The 16,187-nt window shown below is 45.3% G+C and overlaps 1 protein-coding gene across 1 annotated transcript in view; it reads left to right on the top strand.

Moving 5' to 3' along the window:
- Positions 1-16,187, top strand: part of LOC138759366 (inactive rhomboid protein 2-like) — a 60,841-nt gene that overhangs the window by 7,072 nt on the left and 37,582 nt on the right. Inside the window, exons 3-8 of the mRNA XM_069929619.1 lie at positions 3,539-3,722; positions 4,984-5,157; positions 5,715-5,837; positions 5,926-6,035; positions 6,484-6,639; positions 8,582-8,693. Of these exons, the coding sequence (XP_069785720.1) occupies positions 3,539-3,722; positions 4,984-5,157; positions 5,715-5,837; positions 5,926-6,035; positions 6,484-6,639; positions 8,582-8,693 (859 nt within the window). The remainder of the gene's footprint in view (positions 1-3,538; positions 3,723-4,983; positions 5,158-5,714; positions 5,838-5,925; positions 6,036-6,483; positions 6,640-8,581; positions 8,694-16,187) is intronic.

The following is a 16,187-nucleotide window of genomic DNA, read 5'->3' as shown; positions in this document are numbered from 1 at the left end:
TTTGTTACTCATTAAAATTTCTCCAGCATCATTTTCAATTGGTCCTATATCTACCCGTGTCTTTCTTTTACTCTTCATATATTTAAAAACTCTTAGTATCCTTTTGTATGTTATTTGCCAACTTCCTTTCATAAATCATATTTTCTTTCCTAATGACTTTCTTAGTTTCTTTCTGTAAGTTTTTACAAGTTTATCAGTCTTCTGTTTTTCCACTAATTTTTGGTTCCTTGTCTGCCCTCCCTTTGCTTTTGTTTTAGCCTTGACCTTTCTTGTTAGCCACATTTGTGCCATTTTTCCCAATCATAATTTTCTTTTTTCTTGGAATCTATCTATCCTGCAATTTTTGTAGAAATATCATCCAATTCTGCTCTGCCGTCCCTCCATCTACCTTACTTTTCCAATCAAATTGGGCCCTCATACCACTGTAATTTCCTTTGTTCCAGTGAAATATTGATACACCTGATATCAGCTTCTCATTTTCAAATTTGAAACTGAATGCAATCATATTAAGGGTTCCATTACCTTTAGGTCCCTAATCACCTCAGGTTCATTACACGTCACCAATCCAAAACTGCTGATCCTTCGACAAGCTGATTCAAAAAAACCATCCTGTAAGTATTCTACAAACTTTCTCTCCTGAGATCCAGTACCTTCCCAATCCCTTCCATGTTAAAATCCCTCATAATTATTTTGACATTTTTCTTCTGACATGCTTTTTCTATTTTCAGCTGTAACTCGTAGTCCATCTCCTGGTTGGTGTTTGGGGGCCTGTATATAACTATTATTAGGGTTCATTGACCCTTGCCACCTTATGTCCCTTTTTTCTAACAATTTAATATCATTGCTTACCATCAGGGCCATGCCACCTCCTCTACCCAACCCCTCTATCTATTTTTCCTATACACCCTTGGACATTCAGCTCCCAATCACATCTATCATTAAGCCATGTCTCGGTGATGGTAACAATGTTATATCTTTTTGTCTGTAGCTGTACAACAAGGTCATTTACTTTATTTCTAATGGTCCGTGCATTTAAGTACAGTAGATCAGTATCTGTTACCGATTTTTGCTGTATTTCTATTGTACAGCAAATTATCCTGTCTTTTCACCTGCCTGTCATTTTTGTCATCTGCACATTATTTTTGACTTTTTTTCTATTTTCTCTTTCTTGACCCTAGCACCCTGGTTCCCTTCTACCCTTATCTCTGCACTCACACCCTGATTCCCATCCCCCTGCCAAACTAGTTTAAACCCCCTCTAGCAAACCTGCCCACCAGGATATTGGTCCCCCTCCAGTTCAGGTGCAGCCTGTCCTTTTTGTAGAGGTCAGACCTTCCGCAGAAGAGATCCCAATGATCCACAAACCTGAACCCCTGCCACCTGCACCAATTCTTCAGCCACACATTCATCTGCCATAACTTCCTGTTCCTACCCTCTCTGGCGTATGGTTCAGGCAGCAATCCTGAGATTACCACCCTCGAGGTGCAGCTTTTTAACTTCTTTCTTAACTCTCTTCAGAACCTATCGATGTCATTGGTCCCCACGTGGACCACGACATCTGCCTGCTCACCCTCCCCCTCCAGAATGCTATGAACTTGATCAGACACATCCTGACCCTGGCACCTGAGAGGCAACATACCATCCGGGAGCCTTGAACTTGTTCACAGAACCCCCTCCCCCATCAAGTTGTCCAATGAGACCCCAATCACTATCGCTCTCCTCTTCTTTCCCCCCCACCTTACCTTCTGATCTGAGGGACCAGCATCTGTGCCAGAAACTTGGTCACCTCAACTTGTCCCTGGTAGGTCACCCCACCAACAAGATCCAAAACAGTTGTTAGGAACGGTCACAGGGGTACTCTGCACTGTCTGCGTCTTCTCCTTTCCTCTCCTTTCAGTCACCCAGCTACCTGCCTCCTGAATTTTAGGGGTGACTGCATCCGTGAAAATCTACAACTACCTTTGCCTCCCTCAATATCCGGAGTTCATCTAACTCCAGCTCCATTTCCCTAATGCCTTGCAGCACCTTTCCCTGGATAGCAACAGCCAACAGCAGAGGGCATCTGTTTAAGGTGAGGGCATGAAAGTTGAGAGGAGATGTCAGAGTTAGGTTTTCTATACACAGAGTGGTGGGTGCCTGGAATGCAGTGCCAGGAGTGGTGTAGGAGGCTGGTATAAAAGGGACATTAAAAATACTCTTGGGTAGGCGCATGTAAAATGGAGGGTTATGGACTGGGAGGATGGGAAGGGTTAGGTTGATGGTGCAGATCAGCATAACAATGTGGGCTGAAGGACCCATAATGTGCTGCACTGTTAACTTCCTAGTCAGGTTATCAGAATTAAAATTTATTGTCATGAACAAATCACGAAATTCTGTGTTTTGCGGCAGCATCAAAATGCAAACATGCATATTACGAACCATCTTACAACAATAATATAAAAAAAATAAAAATTATAGTGCACAAAAAGTAAGGCAGTGTCTTTAGTTCATTTGATTATTCAGGAGGCAGCGGGGAAGAAGCTGTCCTTCTGCCGCTGATTACTTTTTTAGGCTCCTATACCTTTTCCCCCGATGGTAGTAGAGTGAAGAGGGCATAGCTTGGGTGGTGGTGGGGGTCTTTCAGGATAGAGGCTGCTTTTTTAAGATACCACCTCATGTAGATCTCCTTGATGGAGTGAGGTCTGGGTGCCTGTGATGTCACAGGCCAAGTTAACAACCCTCAGTAATTGATTTTTTTCCTGAGATTTGGTCCCTCCATACCAGAAAGTGATGCAACCAGCCAGAATGCTCTCCATGGTACACCTGTAGAAGATTACAAGAGACTTCAATGACATACCAAATCTCCTCAAACACCTCACAAAGTATAGCCACTGGAAAGCCTTCTTTGTGATGGCATCAACATGGAGGCTCCAGGACATATCCTCGGAAATGTTGACATCCAGAAATTTGAAGTTCTTGACCCTCTCCACTACTGAGCCCTTGATGAGGATTCGGTTTTGCTGACGCTGAGTGCAAGGTTGTTGTTACACCATTCAATGAGCTGATCTATCTCCCTCCTGTACGCTTCCTCATTGCCATTTGTGATTCTACTCTACTGACAACTGTGATGTCATCAGCAAACTTATAGATAGCATTGGAATTGTGCCTGGCCACATATGTACAATGAATAGAGCAGGGGGCTAAGCACCCATCCTTGGGGCGTGCCTATGTTGATAATCAGTGACTATCAAGTGAGCATCAAGGGTTACAGGGTGAAAGCCAGGGAGTGGTCCTGAGTGGGAGGATGGATCAGCTCATGAATAGAATGATAGAGCAGACTCAATGGGCTGATTGGGCTACTTCTGTTCCTATATCTTGAAATCTTCACAACAACCCCATTAAACTCTTTCATAAAGACCTGAGCAGAACTCACCCCACACTCTGTTCAGGATTTCACTTCTAAAGTCTTCCAATCTCCCTTTGTTGAAAGACGACCTATGCCTTGCCTGTATGTCTGGTCTGGGTGGTGATGTTTAATGATCTGTGGTGCTCATGACAGGGACACTGCAGAATGGTTTGGTGTAGGAATGGATGATAGCACCTCACTGCACTGGCAGTGGCAGAGCTGGAGACACTGCAGCCAGAGATTTGGTAAACTGAAAGCTCCGTACCAGAGGAATATGCAGCTCACTAGCCTGGACCCTGGCTACACCACAGCACTGAGCTCGCAGAAAACACCCATGGTAAGTGTATGCTCTCTATCCCACCCAAAATGAGCCTCAGTTGTCTCCTTGCAAGTCCTTTCCACACATTCACTGTTTGGCCCCTGTCTGTAACAAGTGGGCAAGGCAGTCTCCCACGGTACTGAAGGTATGGGTAGGCCTTGGGAATGGGATTAAAGTTGAAACCAAACTTTGAGTGGGGATCGAGGTCAGTGTCTGGTACGGAGTCAGGGGGGTGGGGGGGGTTGGTTTTGTGGCCATATTTGTGGACAATACAAAGATATGAGGAGGTAATGGTGAAGAAGGATTGAGTCTGCAGAAGGACGTGGATGGGTTAGGAGAGTGGGCAAGGAAATGGCAGATGAAGTGTGCGATCATGCACTTTGGTGGAAGGATAAAGGTGTAACTATTTTCTAAACTGAAACAAGTTCAGAAATCAGAGGCTCAGAGGGACTTGGGAGTCCTCGTACAAGACTCCCTAAAGGTTAATTTGCAGGTAGAGTTGGTGGCAAGGAAGGCAAATGAAATGCTGCTATTCATTTCTAGAAGGATAGAATATAAAAAATAATGTTAAGGCTTTACAAATCATTGATCAGACCACACCTGGAGTACTGTGAGCAATTTTATATATAACCATATTAACAATTACAGTACAGAAACTGGCCATCTCACCCCCTCAAGGCCATCTTCTAGGAAGATGTTGTTGGCATTTGAGTGGGTTCAGAGGAGGTTCACTGGAATGATTCCTGGAATGTAAAAGTTGTCATTACAAGGAGCATTTGATGGCTCTTGGATTGTACTCTTTGGAGAAGAGTGGAGAATAAGTGGGGGGGAGAGCAATCACATTGAAACCTACCGAATACTGAGGACTGGGTAGAGTGGATGTGGAAAGGATGTTTCCTGAGGTGGGAGGTGGGGGTGTTTGGGACCAGAGGGCACAGCCTTAGAAAACAGAAACATCACTTTAGAACAGATGAGGAGGAATTTCTTTACCCAGAGCGAGGTGAATCTGTGGAATTCTTTGCCATGGATGGCTGTGGAGGCCAAAGCATTGGGGATATTTAAGGCAGAGATTGATGATCTTAAATAGGAAGGGATACAAGGTTTATGGGAACAAGGCAGGAAAATGGGATTGAAAAAGGACAGTACATCAGTTATGATGGAATATAACGGCAGATCTGATGGGCTGAATGGCCTAATTCTACTCCCAGATATCGGTTTTGTGGCATGGGTAGGTTGGGACAAGCTCTGTATTTTATGGCTCCTATTCCTACATTCTCAGATCAGTGATGCTTCGTATCAAGCCCAGCGCTCCCAAAATTCCAACACGATGGATCAACATTTGACTCTACTTGGTTCAATGCAAATCTCTTCCACTGGATGTCACAGATTTCCTCCCAGGAAGCATGAGTCCATCACTAGAATGAGCCTCCGAGCTGCTACAGCCTTGATAACAGTGAGTCAGAAGTGGGGTTGGGGTTAGGGTGTGTGACTGGCTCTCTTCCAATGGATGTATCAAAGCCTCCCTTGAAGTAACAACCCCAAATCCAGCTCCTCTTCATATCCATCAACATTTACTTGCTGCTTCTATCTAATTGCATTGACCTATTGCTCCTTCCCAGGTCTCACTGGACTTTTTGTTCTTCACCTTTCCATCTCCCTACTTGAGGTCTCTGATCTCTACTCTGAGCGAAAGTCAGCTTTACTTTCACAATCTTCTCATACTCATGAAACAATATTTATTTGTACAGATGAATACTTGTCCTGCATATGAATTGTTTGTCTGCATGTGTGTTACTTCTGGTTGTAAGTCTGCATGTTTAGCGCTGAGGACTGGAGAACACTTGTATGATCAGATGACAATAAACTTGACTTGACTTGAATGGATTCATTTGGAGTTTGGAATGCCCAACCTAATAATTGCTTTCTCAAAGCCCTCCTTAAAATCTGCCTCCAGACAATATTTTCTCAGCTGATGTGTAGTTCCTAACATGCAACCAATTTCTATCACAGGGCCATCCTGTTCTAGAAAGTTCTAGAGCCAGAAGGGTCAGAAGGAGCTTTGTTTATCCCAGTTACTTGGAGGAAGATCCATTTGACGGTGCCGACACTGTGGACTATTCATTTTTCAGCAAGGCAAGAAAGTTTCCGTATTGTTTGGGATGGTCCCAAGGAAGGCACTGAGTGTTGCCAGGAGTTGACACACCTCTGATTCTGATTCCAGGAGGAGGATTCAGGCGAAACCTTGTCTGCACCAGATGATGTGTTTGAATCACCACCACTTTCAGCTTTCTATGAGAGGGATGTCCAGATGGAAGCACTTCCAACTACCAGGTAAAAGCTTGGTTTAACCCCATGTTCAGGTCTTGATCATTGGTAGAGATGAGAGGTACTAGTCAGACACTAAACAGAGCAATGGTCTCCTTACGATTTGGATCCAGGCCTTGGAATCACCTCCTATCCCTGTTCTGAGAGTGTGTGATGGGACAGTACAGATGAAATTCACTTAGTGTCTGACCCAGGAGTGCATGATGGGACAGGGTAGAGGGTGCTTCACTCTGTATCTGACCCTGGGAATGTGCATTGGGATGATGTGGAGGGAGCTTCACTCTGTGTCTAACCCTGGGAGTGTGTGATGAGATAGTGCGGAGGTAGCTTCACCCTGTGTCTGACTCCGGGAATGTGTGATGGGATGTTGTAGTGGGAGCTTCACTGTCTTTCTGACCCCAGGAGTGTGGGATGGGACGGTGCAGAAGGAGTTTCACTCTGTGTCTGATTGCAGGGGCACACGTATCATGGCACCGGTGGAGCACCTGGGGTTTGACAAGAGGAGGCGTCAGTACGGGGTGGGAATGGTTGGCAGGTGGCTGAACCGCAGGTATCGCCGCTCACTGAGCGTCAGCACCTGGGACAAGCTGCAACACCTCAGCAATCACAGGTACCTGCTCATGGGTTCCTAGCCCCTTCCCCAATCCCCTCACCCTCCATTGCCCCTCCCCTCCCTGGACCCACTCCCCCATCCCCTCCCCAATCAGTTATCACTCCTCCCCTCCCTCTCCACCTGCCCCTCCCCTCCCTGTATCCACTCCTGCTCTTCTCCTTCTGTACCTCATCCCATATACACCTCTCTCCCGTACCTCCTCCCCAATCCTGTACCCTCCCCTCCCTGTACCCTCTCCTCCCCTCCCATATCCTCTGTCCTGTCCCTCCTATCAGAATGCTCCATCAACCTTTTGCCTCTTCCACCTATCACCTTATAGCTTCTACATTGTTTCCATTTCTCCCTCCCACTCGTATATACCCATCTCCTGCTAGCCCATGATTCCCCCTCTCCCCACCCTTTTATCTGGCTATCCTGGTTCTTGTTTCTGACGAAGGCTTTTGGCCGCAAACACTGACTTAAACAGAAGCTGCCTGACCTGGGTTCTGCAGCACCTTGTTTTAAACAAAATTACACCACTGCAACAGGGCTAATTCGACCCTATGAGTCCGTGCCACCCGATTTACACCCCATTAACCTACACCCCCAGTCATTTTTTTGGGGGGTGGGAGAAAACCTACACAGACATGGGGAGAATGTACAAACTCCTTAAAGACGGCGCGGGATTCAAACCCAGGTCAAGGCATTCGCTTGTGCTGTAAAGGCATTGCGCTAACTGCTACAACCGTTGTCCAGTTCTCTCTCCTTTTCATTTGCTCCAGATTCTGTCATAGAACATTACAGCACAGAAACATGCTCTTTGGCCCTTCTAATCTGTGTCAAACTATTATTCCACCTTGTCCCATTGTCCATACCCCTCCCATCTATGTACTTACCCAAACTTTTCTTAAATGTTAAAATAGAGCTTGCTTTCATCACTTCAGCTGAAGAAGTTCTCCTTAAACATTTCCCCTTTCACCTTTAACCCATTTCCTCTAGTTCTTGTCTCACCCAATCTCACTAGGAAAAGCCTGCTTGCTTTTACTCTATCTATACCCATCAATTCTGTACACCTCTATCAAATCTCCCCTCATTCTCTGACTTTCCAGGGAATAAAGTCCTAACCAGTTTAACTTTTCCCTGTTGCTCAGTTTTTAAAGTCTCGGCCACACCCTTTCCTCCCCGCTGTTTCTTGACATCATGTTGAATGAATCAAATTGGCTGAAGATGACCTTCTGTGGCTGTGGGATATGCTGGTGAAGCAGAGAGATCATCCATGTGATACGTCAGGCTGACTGTGGCCCTAGTGTTGCCTCTTTCCTTTTTGCACTCACTCTGGTCCCTCTCCTCACTGAAATTCATGGAATCTCCTACCTTCCTCAAACTTCCCTTTCTCTCACTTGAGTATCCAGGAACACAGAAGGCTACAGAAAGTAATAAACCTGGCCAAGTTCATTTCAAGCACTGACCTTCCATCCATTGATGTGAGACGCTACTCAAGAAGGCAGCCAACATCAAAGCCCCATCACCCTGGTCATATCCTTTTCTCACTGAGAAGATGCAGATGTCTGAAGACCAACACTCTAGATTCTAGAACAATTTCTTTCCAACAGATAGGGTCTTCTCCACACTACTCCGGGACCACCAGAAGATCTGCCTGCACAATTGAAATATCACTTTCTTTGCACCACCTGAAACTCTGAATATTTCTTTATTTATCTATCTTCCTTGGTTTATTTTTTGTTTGTATCTTTGTATTTTTTGTGCTTGGGATATTATGGGTATTTAATTTTCACTCTTGTAGTTGGATTGGCTGCAGCAAATAAGATTCTGAACATCATATATCAGATCCTATCCTTTGACTTCCCTTTGTTTCCTCTCTCTGCTTCTGACTGACTTTTCCCCCTTCCAAATCCTCACCTTTGGGCAGTTACCGGTTTAATGGCTGTTTATTTTCCAGACCATACTTCACGCATTGGATCACATTTGTTCACATTGTGGTCACTTTGCTGGCCATCGGTATTTACGGGATAGCACCAGTGGGATTTGCTCAGCGGATGAAAGTGGCCCTGGTGAGTGTGTTCTCAGCCACAACTTTTTCACCACAGACCTGACCACCCGTTCCCTGCTGTGGTACATGTTTCACCCATTCCTTGCCACAGGGTACAGTTTGTACTGACAATAACCACAACAGCAGTGCGAGTATAAGACAGCTTTAATAAACTAATATGTACACTAAGAGGTCTTGTCTCTCTGCAAGACAAACCTGGAAGGCTAGACTGTAGCTCTGGACTGCTTTATATACAAGGTCACCAGGATGACCCCTGGTGACCTTGTGGTGTAATTACATATCACCAAATTCATCCCCCCCCTTAAAAATTGTTATCTCCCCCCCCCCCCATCCCCCTCCCAGTCCTCCTTCCCTTGTTTGTAAGTTCATAAGTCCAACATTTTTTGTGGCTTCCGTTGCCTTCTGGACCTCCTCGGTAGTGGTATAGGGGTAGGGAGTACGGTCTGCCTTTTGGCCTTTCTTGTTGGAGGTGTGGGAGTGGGAAGTACTGGTTGGTCATGTGGCCATGTGGGCTGGGGATCCTCTTGTATGGGATTAGGTCCTGCCATCGTCTAGAGTGGTGATATTTTGTGGGGCGGACTTACCCAGGGTCCTGATTTCTGGGGTGGGTGGTCTAGTCCTCTGGGGTGACTCGATGGACGACTGTTCTAGTGACTGCTGCTGCGCTCCTTGTTGATCTGTAGACATCTGTTTCCTCCACATTGTTCACACATCCGGGCGGTGCGAGATCCCTGGTGGCCACCGAGTCTTCTCTTCCACCTGGGAATGTGATGAAGGCGTCCTGAGGGTTCGCGTGCCTCAACTCCACTTGATCCACCAGCAGGTCCACTTTGTGGGGTCTGCAGTGCTTCTGGAGGAGCACACACACACACACACACACACACACACACACACACACACACACACACACACACACACACACACACACACACACACACACACACACATATATATATATATACCTACATACACACATACATAGAGTTTGTGGTCATTTTTGTTCTCGTTACATATCTTCCTCTCTCTGTTTTGTAGTTGTTCTGCAAATTTTCTTGCTTCCTCCGGATCCAAGTCTGTTTTGCTGCCCTGGAATAACTATTTTAAATACCGCTGGATACTTTAGCATAAATTTATATCCTTTTTTCCATAGGATCGTTTTTGCTGCATTAAACTCCTTCCTCTTCTTCAGGAGTTCAAAACTTATATCTGGATAGAAAAAAATTTTTTGACCCTTGTATTCCAGTGGTTTTTTTGTCTTCTCTTATTTTCCTTATTGCTTTCTCCAATATATTTTCTCTTGTTGTATATCTTAAGAATTTTACTAGAATGGATCTTGGTTTTTGTTGTGGTTGTGGTTTAGGGGCTAATGTTCTGTGTGCCCTTTCTATTTCCATTTCTTCCTGTAATTCTGGTCTTCCTAGGACCCTGGGGATCCATTCTTTTATAAATTCTCTCATATTCTTGCCTTCTTCATCTTCCTTAAGGCCCACTATCTTTATATTGTTTCTTCTACTATAATTTTCCATTATATCTATCTACTGAGCTAACAGCTCTTGTGTCTCTTTAACTTTTTTATCAGATTCTTCTAATTTCTTTTTTAAGTCCTCTACTTCCATTTCTACGGCTGTTTCTTGTTCTTCCACCTTGTCCACTCTTTTTCCTATATCTGACATGACCATCTCTAATCTATTCATTTTTCTTCTGTACTTTTTATTCTTCTTTTTATTTCACTGAATTCTTGTGACTGCCATTCTTTTACTGATTCCATATATTCTTTAAAAAAAAATATATCCATTGTCTTGCCCTTCCCTTCATCTTCCATTTCTCTGTATTCTTCCTCTTCTTCTGAGTCCATTCTGGGATCTGTGTCCTTTACCTCTGTCTCTTCTGGTTTTCTTGTTGGTTTGTTTTATTTTGTTGGGTATTTTTGGTCTTCTTATTTTTATTAGAAGTGTCTTGCTGCTGGTCTTCTTCCTCTGGGTTGGTCATCTGTTGTTTCTTCGATTTCTTTTTACTCTCTTCTTTCTTGCTCTCGTTATTTTCTGTGTTTTCCTCTTGCTGCTTTGTTGTGGCTGTCAATTTCAGCTGTGGAGATCGACTCCACAGCTGGTCCCCCTTCCCATCAGTGTTATTTTTGTCTTGCGCATCGTGCAAACTTTTGTTTGGCTCCGTGAGCCATTTTTGTAGTCCCGAGTTCGGGGCTTCAACTGACCTTAGGGAGCGGGCTTCTCTCTCCGCGGCGGGCCTCATCGGACAGGTAAGACCTTCACCTTCTTCCGACGTCCTTTCTTCTTCTCTTCTTCCCGTTGCTTTTGGCTTTTCTTTTTTCGCTGCCATTTTCTCCACACTTTATTTTCACTTTATTTTGGTTTGTGCCTTCGTTTTTTCAATGTCTTTTTTTAACTTTTCTGGAGAGGACTGGAGTTCCCTGACCAGCCACTACTCCATCACGTGACTCCTCCTCTGTGTGGCCACAGATTGTCACGTTGTCTAAGTAGGGGAACACCGCTTTCAGTTGGAACTCATCTACTATTCGGCCCATTTCTCTCTGAAACAGGGACACTCCATTTGTGACTCCGAAGGGAAGTTGCAGAAATTGATACAGCCTGCCGTCTGCCTCAAAAGCCGTGCAAATACGATCGCTGTTTCTAATGGGCATTTGGTGGTATGCTGCCTTCAGGTCTATGGTAGAGAACACCTTATACTGCGCAATGTTGTTGACCATGTCTGCTATGCGTGGCAGGGGGTGGGCATCTATTTGTGTAAATTTGTTGATTGTCTGGCTGTAATCCACTACTATGCGCATTTTTTCTCCTGACTTTACTACAACCACCTGGGCTCTCCAGGGGCTGGTGCTCTGCTCTATGACCCTCCTGTAGTAGCCTGCGGACCTCTGTCCTAATGAAGGCTCTATGCCTTGGGCTGTACCTTCTGCTCTTTGTGGCTATTGGTGTGCATTCTGGGGTCAGGTGTGTGAACAGCGGACGGGGTTCTATGTTCAGGACAGACAGGCTGCAGTGTTGTTTCTTCGTAAGGCGTAGTGGGGGGGGGGGGGGTGAGGCCCGTTGTGCACTATTGTAATGCTTTCTAACTGGCACTGAAAATCTAACCCCAATAGTATAGGGGCACAGAGGTGAGGGGGTACTAGTAATTTGAACCCTTCGTATTTTGTACCCTGGATTTATAGAGTAACCCTGCAAAACTGTTTTACCTCAGCCTCAAAGCTGCTGGCTGCTAACAGGATCAGGTGCTCACTCACACAGTTTATCTGTTCTCTGCCATGGTGTACAGTTCACTGGTTCCCTGCTGCAGTGTACGGTTCACTTCTAGCTGTTCTTGACAATTATTTAGACATGCAGCATATTAAAAGGTCATTCCAGCCCATGAGCCTGTGACGCTCAAATATCCCAATTAACCTTCAATTTGGTATGTTTTGAAGGGTGAAAGGAAACCGGAGCCCCATGGGAAAACCTACCCAGACATAGGGAGAACATATAATCTCCTTACAGAAAGCGTGGATTCGAACTTGGGTCGCTGGTGCTGTCAGTGTTGTGCTAACTGTACACCTTCACTTCCTTACAACAAATAGATTGGTCTTTATTATTTCAAGATATGCTCTGAAGGACATGAATTAAAAGTTTGGGAATCAGTGAAGGCTGGTGTCTGAGACAGCCAATGGCTGAGTATTGGATAGTCCATTAATTCATGGTTTGAATGTAAGAATATAAGAAAGGAGCAGGAGTTGGCCATCCTGCCCGTTGAGCCTATGCTACCATTCAATGTGATAATGGCTGACCTCCACCTATCTGTCTTTTCCCCATATCCATTAATTCCCCCACTATGTAAAAATCTATCCCTCCTTGTCTTAAATATATTTACTGAGGTCACTTCCACTGCTTCAAAAGTCAGCAAATTACATAGATTAACCATTCTCTGGGAACAGCAGTTCCTCCTCATCTCCATCCTATATCTACTACCCTGAATTGCTTTTATTCTTCCTCATGTTCATGCTCTTCCTCCCCTTCCCCTCCCCTTCCATTCCTCCCATCCCCTCCTCCTCCCTCTGCCCTTCCCTCCTCCTCCTCCTCCTCCCCTCCCTTCCCTCCTTCCCCTCCTTACAGATACACACACACCTACACTGTGCTGCTCATTTCTGGTCTTTCAAGCTGAATGGTACCTGTGTGACCACAACTGTCAGGATTTAGAATTTTCGATCATAGAACTGGTGTTTTTGTGGCTAAGTTTGCAGGAGATACAAAGGAAGAACCATAGAACATGAAAGCACAGAAACAGGCCCTCCAGCCCATCTAGTCTGTGCCAAACCATTTTCTTTTGCCTAGTCCCACTGACCTGCACCCAGTCCATATCCCTCCATACCTCTCCCATCCATGTACCTGTCCAAATTTTTCTTAAATTATCAAAAGCGACCCTGTATTTACCACTTCAGCCTGCAGCTTGTTCCACCCCCCCACCACTCTCTGTGTGAAAGATTCCCCTCATGTTGTGCAATTTACAAAAGTGCTGGAGAAACTCAGCAGGTCAGTAAAGGGTGATCAATGTTTCAGGCCTGGGCCGAGGGTAGGACCAGAGGCCACAGCCTCAGAATAAAATGACATGCCCTTGGAACAAAGATAAATTGTTTCTTCACTAAGAGGGTGGTAAATCTGTGAAATTCGTTGCCTCTAACAGCTGTGGAGGCCAAGTAATTGGATAGATTTAAAGCAGAGGTTGATAACCTGTTGATTAGCAAGAATATAGAACATAGAACATTCCAGCAGAGTACAGGCCCTTCAGCCCATGATGTTGTCAGAATCAGAATTAGAATTTATTGCCATGATCAAGACATGAAATTCGGTGTTATGTGGCAGCATCATAGAGCAAACATACATATTACAACCATCTTACAACATTACTATAAAAAATAAAATAAAATATTAATAATAATAATTCTTCTTTGGCTTGGCTTCGCGGACGAAGATTTATGGAGGGGGTAAATGTCCACGTCAGCTGCAGGCTCGTTTGTGGCTGACAAGTCCGATGCGGGACAGGCAGACACGGTTGCAGCGGTTGCAGGGGAAAATTGGTTGGTTGGGGTTGGGTGTTGGGTTTTTCCTCCTTTGCCTTTTGTCAGTGAGGTGGGCTCTGCGGTCTTCTTCAAAGGAGGTTGCTGCCCGCCAAACGGTGAGGCGCCAAGATGCACGGTTTGAGGCGTTATCAGCCCACTGGCGGTGGTCAATGTGGCAGGCACCAAGAGATTTCTTTAGGCAGTCCTTGTACCTTTTCTTTGGTGCACCTCTGTCACGGTGGCCAGTGGAGAGCTCGCCATATAACACGATCTTGGGAAGGCGATGGTCCTCCATTCTGGAGACGTGACCCATCCAGCGCAGCTGGATCTTCAGCAGCGTGGACTCGATGCTGTCGACCTCTGCCATCTCGAGTACTTCGACGTTAGGGGTGTAAGCGCTCCAATGGATGTTGAGGATGGAGCGGAGACAACGCTGGTGGAAGCGTTCTAGGAGCCGTAGGTGGTGCCGGTAGAGGCCAGCTCAATAATAATAATAATAGAGCACGAAAAGTAAGGCAGTGTCTTTAATTCATTGATTATTCAGGAATCTGATGGCAGCAGGGAAAATGCTGTCCTTGTGTCGCTGAGTGCTTGTCTTTAGGCTCCTGTACCTTTTCCCCGATGGTAGCAGAGTGAAGAGGGGATGACCTGGGCGTTGGGGGTATTTGAGGATAGAATATCCTTTGGTGACTAGAGGTGACTAGAAGAGACAAAATCTTACTTCTGATAAATTTGGTTTGACAGTTGGACTTCTTGCACTCATGAAAAATATTACCTTCAGAAAGTGAAATTAAAGGGAAGATTAACATTTTGAATTAAAATAGAGGCTGCTTTTTTAAGACATTGCCTCATATAGATGACCTTGATGGAGTGAAGTCTGGTGCCTGTGATGTCGCAGGCCGAGTTAATAACCCTCTGGAGTTTACTCTTGCCCTCAGAGTTGGCGCCTCCATATCAGGCATTGATGCAACCAGCCAGAATGCTCTCCACGGTAGACCTGTAGAAGTTTACGAGAGTCTTCGGTGACACTGCCTCAGACACCTCACAAAGTATAGCTGCTGGTGAGCCTTTGTGATTGCATCAACATGGAAGCTCCAGGATAGATCCTCAGAGATGTTGACCCACAGGAATTTGAAGTTCTTGGCCCTCCACTATTGAGAACGTGATGAGGACTGGGTTGTGTTCCCCTGACTTCCTCCTGAAGTCCACAATCATCTTCTTGGTTTTGCTGACATTGAGTGCAAGGTTTTTGTTGTTACATCATTCTATCTCCCTCCTTACGCTTCCTCATTGCCGTTTATGATTCTGCTGACAACTGTGATGTCATCGGCAAACTTATAGATAGCATTGGAATTGTGCCTGGCCACACAGTCATAGGCAGTGGGCTAAGCACCCATCCTTGGGTGCGCCTGTGTTGGTGATCAATGAGGAGGAGACATTGTTTCCAATTTGTTCTGACTGTTGTAATCTACATAACAATCTAACCCTTCCCTACCTCATACCTGTCACTCTCTATCATCCATGTGTCTGTCTAGGAGTCCTTTAAATGTCCTTATTGTTCCAGACTCCACTACCACCGCCGGTAATGCATTCCAAGCACCCACAACCCACAAAAAAAAATACCCTTCTCCTCTGAACTTTCCTCCCATCACTTTAAACAGATGTCCTCAGGTATTTGCTACTGTTAACTTGGGTAAATGTTGCTGGCTGTCCACTCTATCTCTCTCATAATCTTGTAGACCTCTATTAAGTCACCTCAGGGCATCACAGGATATGGGGAGAAGGCAGGAGAGTAGGGTTGAGAGGAAAAATAAATCATCCATGATTTGAATGGTGGAGCAGACTTGATGGGCTGAATGGCCTACTTGTGTTCATAGGTGTTCTGGTCTAACTATGAACAGTACTCCTGAGTGTGGTTCAAGTTTATTGTCACAGTGAAATGTTTGTTTTGAGAGCAGTGCTGCTGGACATCCCATAAACAGTGCACCAACAAGACACCAGAGAAGTGCAATGCCCCAGAGAGAGATCAGTTAGTGCAGAGCAAAGACAATACAAGTTCACTCCGGTGAAGTGCATTCAGAAGTCTGATAATGGCAGGAAAGAAACTGTCCTTGAATCTTCTTCCCAATCTGAACTTGGTGGGGGGCAGGTGAAGAAAGTTTTGCCATTTGGATGAGACTTTTAATATGTTGGCTGCTTTTCCAAAGTAATGGGAGATGCTGATGCTCAATGGAGGGGAGGGGATTGTCTGAGGGTCTGAGCCACGCTCACAAGTTTCTTGTGGTCTTGGGTGGAGCAGTTCCCAGCCCACGCAGTGCTGCACTCTTGACAGTTCCCATCCCATGCAGTGCTGCACTCTGACAGTTCCCATCCCACGCAGTGCTGCACTCTGACAGGAAACTTTCAGCAGAAGTTGTTGGGGATGCAGGG

Source organism: Narcine bancroftii, chromosome 3, assembly GCF_036971445.1.
Source record: "Narcine bancroftii isolate sNarBan1 chromosome 3, sNarBan1.hap1, whole genome shotgun sequence".
Taxonomy (NCBI): domain Eukaryota; kingdom Metazoa; phylum Chordata; class Chondrichthyes; order Torpediniformes; family Narcinidae; genus Narcine; species Narcine bancroftii.
The sequence above is the reverse complement of the archived record's forward strand: the minus strand, read 5'-3'. Positions and strand labels throughout refer to the sequence as shown.